General features: G+C 36.3%; 1 protein-coding gene across 1 annotated transcript; it reads right to left on the reverse strand.

Annotated features, from left to right (window-relative positions):
* Positions 1–5,216: 5,216 nt before the first annotated feature.
* Positions 5,217–6,713, reverse strand: LOC126704012 (uncharacterized). Its single transcript, XM_050403055.1, has 2 exons — positions 6,621–6,713; positions 5,217–5,723 (listed from the first exon to the last, which is right to left on the reverse strand). Exons 1-2 carry the CDS (start codon positions 6,711–6,713, stop codon positions 5,217–5,219), a joined length of 600 nt encoding a protein of 199 aa, XP_050259012.1.
* Between the last annotated feature and the right edge of the window lie 469 nt (positions 6,714–7,182).

A 7,182-nucleotide genomic window follows, 5' to 3' on the forward strand; every position in this document is an offset into this window, starting at 1 on the left:
GAACTCTGTGATCAAGGTAGTCGAAGGAGAATGATCAACATCCAACAGAGGTAACCAGCCCCTACGGTCAAAGTTTCTTCTAATCTCAGGATCAAGCTCATGTAACAGAACCTTTCTCTCAACCCAAATATTCCTCTTAAGGTTAAGCTTCTCATATGCTTCCTGGATTTTCTCACTTAGGAACCTCTCACTCTCAAAGATGGGGGAAGAAGTAGAGGTGGAGGTCTTATGGGCTTTAATCTTCCTAACCATGATGCTAAGGATCAAAGGACAAACACAAAAGAGAGAGAAAGAGATCAAAAAGAAAACCAAGGACAGACTGCAAATTAGCACACAAAAAAGAAAATAAATAACAGTTCTATATGATACATGAACAATATCAATACATGATGCATGCTCTAATGCAATGAGAATAAGTTCAATTGTACTTCAAATTCACAAAATTGGCTTGAGCATAGAGTTTACATCAAAAAGAAAACCAAGGACAGACTGCAAATTAGCACACAAAAAAGAAAATAAATAATAGTTCTATATGATACATGAACAATATCAATACATGATGCATGCTCTAATGCAATGAGAATAAGTTCAATTGTACTTCAAATTCACAAAATTGGCTTGAGCATAGAGTTTACATCAAAAACCCCAAACTTTGAAAAACCCCATTTTCACAAAACTCAACAAACTGAAAATTGACCATTTCACAAGAGAGATAACACAATATAATGATCAAATGAATCAATCTAATAAGCCAATTTCACAAAATTTAGCACAATTGAACAAAATTCCCAATTCAGGTAGTTTCAAGCCCTAGAAATTTCAATTTTTCACAAATCATCAAATTGATCAAATTAATACACATTGAACAATTGTATAACATCCCACAACAAAAACCCATTGATCAATTTCCAAAGAAAAGATTAAAATCATCAAAAACCCCAAAGTTTCTTAGGTTCTAAAATCACCCTTAAATGCATGAAAAAAATGCATGAATAATGAAAATAAATGAAAAAGGAGGGGTATAAAGGTCTTACAGGCCATAGATGACAAAAACCCTTGAAGAAAATTGAGGGAAAACGACAAAAACAGTGATTTGAAGCTTTGACCGATCAAAGAGAGAGAAAAGAGTTTGAAACTTTTTGAAATAGTGAATGAACACGTGAGAAACACAGGTTTTAAAAAACTCTCTATAAAATTTTCGATTGATCGAAAAATAGATTTGATCGATTGAAAATCACTTTCAATTGATCCAACAGCGATTGAGTAGGCCAGGTTCAAACCAAAATTTTAATCGCATTTTCGATTGGTCGAGAAACAAGTTCGATTGATCGAAAATCTAGAAAACACAATTTTTTGAAAAACAGAGCAATTTTATGCAGAAACTCCTCAAAGCATTGAATTTTATGAATAAAATGCATGAGTATGAGATGAAATACTTTTCAAAACCACTTGTTTTGAACCTAGTTTTCCCAAAATTAAGTTTTTCAATCTATTCACCTTATAGTCTCAAGCATCAAGCATGTTTTGCATAAAACTTAAGGAATTTTCAAACTTGGTTGGCCAAACCAAAATCACACACAATAACATGTACAAAATTTAGTAAAGAATAACTTGTGTAGTGTGTGCAACTAGAAAAAGCTCGAGATACATGTGAGGTGATATGTAAATAGAAATCAAGCACAATGTCTACAAAATTCATCACATAGAATTTGAAAGAGACTATCACCTTAAGAGTTACATCATATAACTCTCACATCTCTTAGAAAACAAGCTTGCAATCATGTAAGTTTCTTGATTTGCCTCATATTGTACACTCCAATTTTATTTGATCAGAAACTTATTAAATTAGCTGGGATAATGTACACACCAATTTTATTAAATTGTGAAGTTATTAAAGCCCAATAATGTACACACCAATTTTAGCATTTAAATCGAGGCTACACCTTATGATATTTTTGTGCATGTGCTACACTTTCTTGAGCACAAAATCTTACGATATGCACTAAGGTGTTCATGATTGGTTAGTAAATAGTGGTGAAATGATTATTTATGCCTTTCTCAATAAGATCAAGTCTGACAATCAAAGGCATGTGACTTCAAGATCAAGACAATGTAATCAAAAACTATAAACATCTTTCCCACACAACATGCACTACAAGGCTTCAACTAGTAAAGTGCAATAAATAAGCTCATCCAAGCTAAACAAAATACATAAACATGTTATGTAAAAATAAGTTATCCAACCTTGATTTCAAATCCAAGAAAATACTGCAAAACACATTTTGCTTCCTTTTTCCCTTTTTTTTATTTATTTTTTTTAAGAAGAAACTAAAACAATCCTAGAATGAAATGCATGAATGATATGCAATGCAAGCCTCAAAAACAAAAAGAAAACAAAAACCAACAAAAATAAAGGTCACAAAGAGTAGAGTGATGAAGCACAAGGACCATGTTAGAATAACTCAATTTGATTGAGCCTTTTGCATCCAAAACTTTTTAGATGCAACTCGAGTATTGAAGTTATTCTTTAAATTAGAATTCTAAGCAACTCCAAGATTGGAATAAAGGTTTAAAGTTTTTACCAACTCACCAATAAGTATCATAGGATCTTATGCTTGAGGCACAGACACTTTTGGCTTGTTTGCTCGCTTGACAGCTTGCAACTTGAAACAGTTTGGATGAATGTGCCTAGACTTTCCACAAAAATGACAAACCCATGCAGGCTTATCATGCAACTTGCCCTTAGGGGGGTTATGAGCCTTAGGTTTAGACTCTTGAAAATCAACCCTAATCTTCCTAGGAGGTGTAACTTCTACAGATTTAGGAGCCTCACTCATAGAGGGTTTAACAACCTCACTCACAGGGGGTTTAGAAGACGGAACAAAGTTTGTGGAATGGAGTTCAGGCACAGAGATATTTTCTACAAAACCTAAACCAGTTTTGTCAAAAGGAGAGTTTTGAACACTCAACATTGATCAAGTTTGGAGCTTGCAGGCCTATTAGTTTATTCTCTAGCAATAGACAATTCAAATTCCAAACTCTTAACTTTATCAAGCACAAGAATGTTCTCAGTCTTCACATTATTCAACAATTCATTAGCATCAAAAAGTTTCACAAGCAAATTTTTTTTTTCAAGTTCAAGAGATGCAATTTTCTCTAAGCCTAAATCAACACTCATAGCATCCTTTGCAAAGTTTATTATAGGCTTCTTGTAAATCTGCATCCTCAGAGAGTTCCCCATCAGAAGGGTTCTTTTCAACAGCAACACTTTCATCAACTACAGCAGTAGCAGTGAAAGCAATGAAGTTTCCATCCTCATCACTACCAGATTCATTATTAGAAACTTCATCATCACTAAGGGTTACAACCATAGCCTTACCCTTAGACCTCAAGAATGTTGGACATTCAGATTTCACATGACCATACCCTTGACAACCAAAGCATTGTTGACCTATAGAATTATTAGAAGGTTGACTTACTTTCTTTTTAGGTTTTTCAATGTTATTAACCTTAGTGGGATTATTCTTCCTAAAATTTCTAGGTTCAGCAGTGTTCTTACCTCTTGCCCTTCTGTTATTGTTCCTAAGAAAATTTCTAAAATTTTTGGCAAGGTAAGCAATCTCTGTAGCAGAAAGCTCATCATCAAATCCACTCACATCAACATCATCAATAGACTTAAGAGCCATTGATTTGGATTTGCTAGTCTTAGGTAGGTCCAACTCATAAGACTGAAGAGATCCTACAAGTTCATCAACAGGGATGGAATCCACATCCTTACTCTCAGTGATGGCAGTCACTTTGGGTCTAAAATCCTCAGTCAAAGATTTAAAAATCTTCTTAACAATTTTAGGTTGATCATAGATTTCACCTAAATTATAAGCAAAATTAACAATATCATTAAATTTAGCATAGAATTCATCAAAAGATTCATCATCAGACATCCTAATGCTTTTAAATCTAGTAGTTAATTACTGCAACTTATTGATTTTAATAGCCTTTGTACCTTCATGCACAGTTTGGAGGATATTCCAAGCAGTATGAGCAATCTCAACATTAGAGATTCTCTTAAATTCCTCCATAGAAATAACATTAAAAATAGCATTCATAGCTTTGCTATTAAAAACAGCTGCTTCTTTCTGAGAAGTTTGCCACTCACTCACAAGAGTAATGGGCTTCTCCCATCTGTATTCAACGAAGTTCCAAACTTTTTCATCAATAGATTTTAGAAATGCTTTCATCCTTACTTTCCAATAAGCATAGTTATTCCTATCAAAGTGAGGTGGAATAACAAGAGAGTGTCCGTGTTCCATGACAACAGAGGTCAAGGATCAGCTCTTAGATCAAAAGATCTAAAACAAAAGAGCAACCTGCTTTGATACCACTCGTTTGTTTTTAGACCCCTTAAGCACAACTAGATTAACCTAATTATTTAGCCAAGTGATTAACTTAGGTAAATTATGTAGATCTAGGTTAACACATATAAATCATATCATTGTTAATTGTAGAAAATAAAGAACACAACGATATGATAACCCAGGAAAACCAAACCGGTAAAAAACCTCGGGAGAATTTAACCTAGTTATCCTTAAGGTAAAACTGAATCCACTATGAAAGAATTGAAGTTTACATAATAGCGACTTAGACCACTAGCATCCTATTGCTACCTCGAGTAGGAAACTTACTACCATGACCCCATGATAGCTCTGAGTCCACGGACTACTTCTTTCTTGGATTCCCAGGAAGTACAAGCACTCTTGCTTGTGTATCTTTAAGCTCTTGAATCAGCAATTGAATTGATCACCAAGTTCTTGACATAATCTTGAATCTTGGAAACCCTAAGTATGTGTGAAGTTAACCATCTCTTGATCTCACAGAAGATTCACACACATAGCATAAAGAGCAACATAAAAACGTGACTAGGGTTTTCCTTTTTATACTTAAGACAAAACATAAAACCCTACACGTCAAACAGGCTTGGGTTGAGTTGGAAATTCTGCAGAAAAAACAATCTGCACGACTTTCGATCGATCGAGTATAATTCTCGATCGACCAAGCTAGGCAGATTTACACAGTAAATCCAGTAGCAATTCGATTCCAACTTTACATAAAAAAACATATACTTTGAGCAAATCTAAACAAGACTAAAATGTTTTGATCATGGTTTGCCAACATTACAATTTGAAGTTCTAATACATTAGTTCCTAATTCCTTAGAACCTAACAATCTACTATATTTCCAAAGGAGGACAGTCTTGAAGTCCTTTGGGAAATTGCAAAAATAATAGTGGCCGAGTCACCTTCGAATATTACGCGATGAAGATCAAGCTCAGCAGCAAATTGGATAGCTCTGAGGCAAGCGAGAGCTTCCATATCAGCAACTGTTGATGATAGCATAGCAAGCATGGACAGAGCACCAAGGTTCACACCACGCCAATCCCGCACGATGACACCGAGTCTAGCTGAGTTCGTGTATTTAAAGAGGGCAGTATCAAAGTTCACTTTAACAAATCCTTGTTCTGGAGGGCACCACTGATGTCGAACAGCAGGTTGAGAGAGAGGAGCTTCTGGAATTTGACTATTGATGAAGTTGTGGAGTAGAGCACATGTAATGGAGCTGATCTTCACTATTGGTAAAGCTTCACGTCCAAAATGGAGAGCATTATGTCTATTCCATACGCTCCATGAAATTGTTGCAAACAGCTCTGGTCTGAGTTTGTCACCAACCTGTATAAACTTGTTAAGTAAATCACAGAAATTCAGGGGAGGGGGGGATATCATGGACTGAAACCATTGGTGGGGCAGCCACATAGGAGCTACATTGTTGCAGAAGTGCAGCGCATGGAGAGCATCTTCTGGATCAATTTTACATAGCTCACACACATCCGATTCTACAATATGTCTTTGCTTCAGGTTACATTTTATGGGTAGAGCATTGTTACACACCCTCCAAACAAAATGTTTTATCTTGTTGGGCACCTGCATCTTCCAAAGGCGTTTCCAAAAGGTACTTTGGTTGGCCTGGTTGGACGCAATTACACGTTCTGTTGAAGCCGAAGCAGCCAGCAACTTCTAAGCACTACTAGTGCCGAATTCTTCGGTTGGGGTGCACGACCAAGACACACAATCAAGGGGAATTCTATGGCTTAGTGGAATACTTAATATCATTGAAGCTTCATGAGGTAGAAAAGCACGGTTTACTTCCTCGGATTTCCACACACTCAAATCAAGATTAATGAGAGAGCTCACCCTTGTTTCTGCGATCACTGAAAGGAGGGGGGAAAGGATTACTCTACTTGGTTTTATCGGTAACCACTTGTCTTCCTTGATTCAAACTGATTGACCATTCCCAATGCGCCAAACCATACCCTTTTTTATAATATCTTGAGCACCAAGGATGCTCTTCCATGCATAGGAACTGGAGTTGGGGTCCTTGGCATCTAGAATAGAACAATTAAGGAAGAATCGAGCTTTGAAGACTCTAAAACAGAGGGAGTCCAGGTTATGCATCATCCTCCATACTTGTTTAGCAAGGAGGGCTTCATTAAACTTCTCAATTTCTTTGAATCCCATGCCACCCACTTCTTTAGCTTCACACAACCTCTCCCAACTTACCTAATGCACCTTCCTTGAATCATCACGATAGCCCCACCAAAATTTTCTAATAAGAACTTCTAGTTCTTTGATCAATCCTTTAGGGAGCTTAAAACAACTCATGGTATAGGTTGGAATGGCTTGAATAATAGCTTTTACAAGGACCTCCCTACCTGCAATAGATAGTAGTTTTTCCTTCCAACCCTGCAATTTCTTCCACACCCTTTCCTTAAGATAAATAAAGCTCCTCTTTTTCGCCCTCCCCACTAATGTAGGCAAACACAAATATTTTTCATATTGTCTGATCACCAGGACTCCCAATAGTTGCTGGATGTGAGTTTAGGTTTAGTGAATGGTGTTTGAACTAAAGAAGATATTAGTCTTCTCTTTATTTATTTTTTGGCCCGTTCCCCTTTCATAGATAGCCAAAATATCCAAAACCCTCTGACATTCATCCTCAGTGGCATGGCAAAAGAGGACACTATCATCTGCAAAGAATAAGTGCGATACTCGAGGACCATATATACTAATAACAACTCCCTTTATACTGCCCTCCATCTCAGCCTTTTGCAATAAACCTTATAGCCCCATT

This window comes from Quercus robur, chromosome 10 (assembly GCF_932294415.1).
Source record: "Quercus robur chromosome 10, dhQueRobu3.1, whole genome shotgun sequence".
In the NCBI taxonomy this organism is placed as follows: domain Eukaryota; kingdom Viridiplantae; phylum Streptophyta; class Magnoliopsida; order Fagales; family Fagaceae; genus Quercus; species Quercus robur.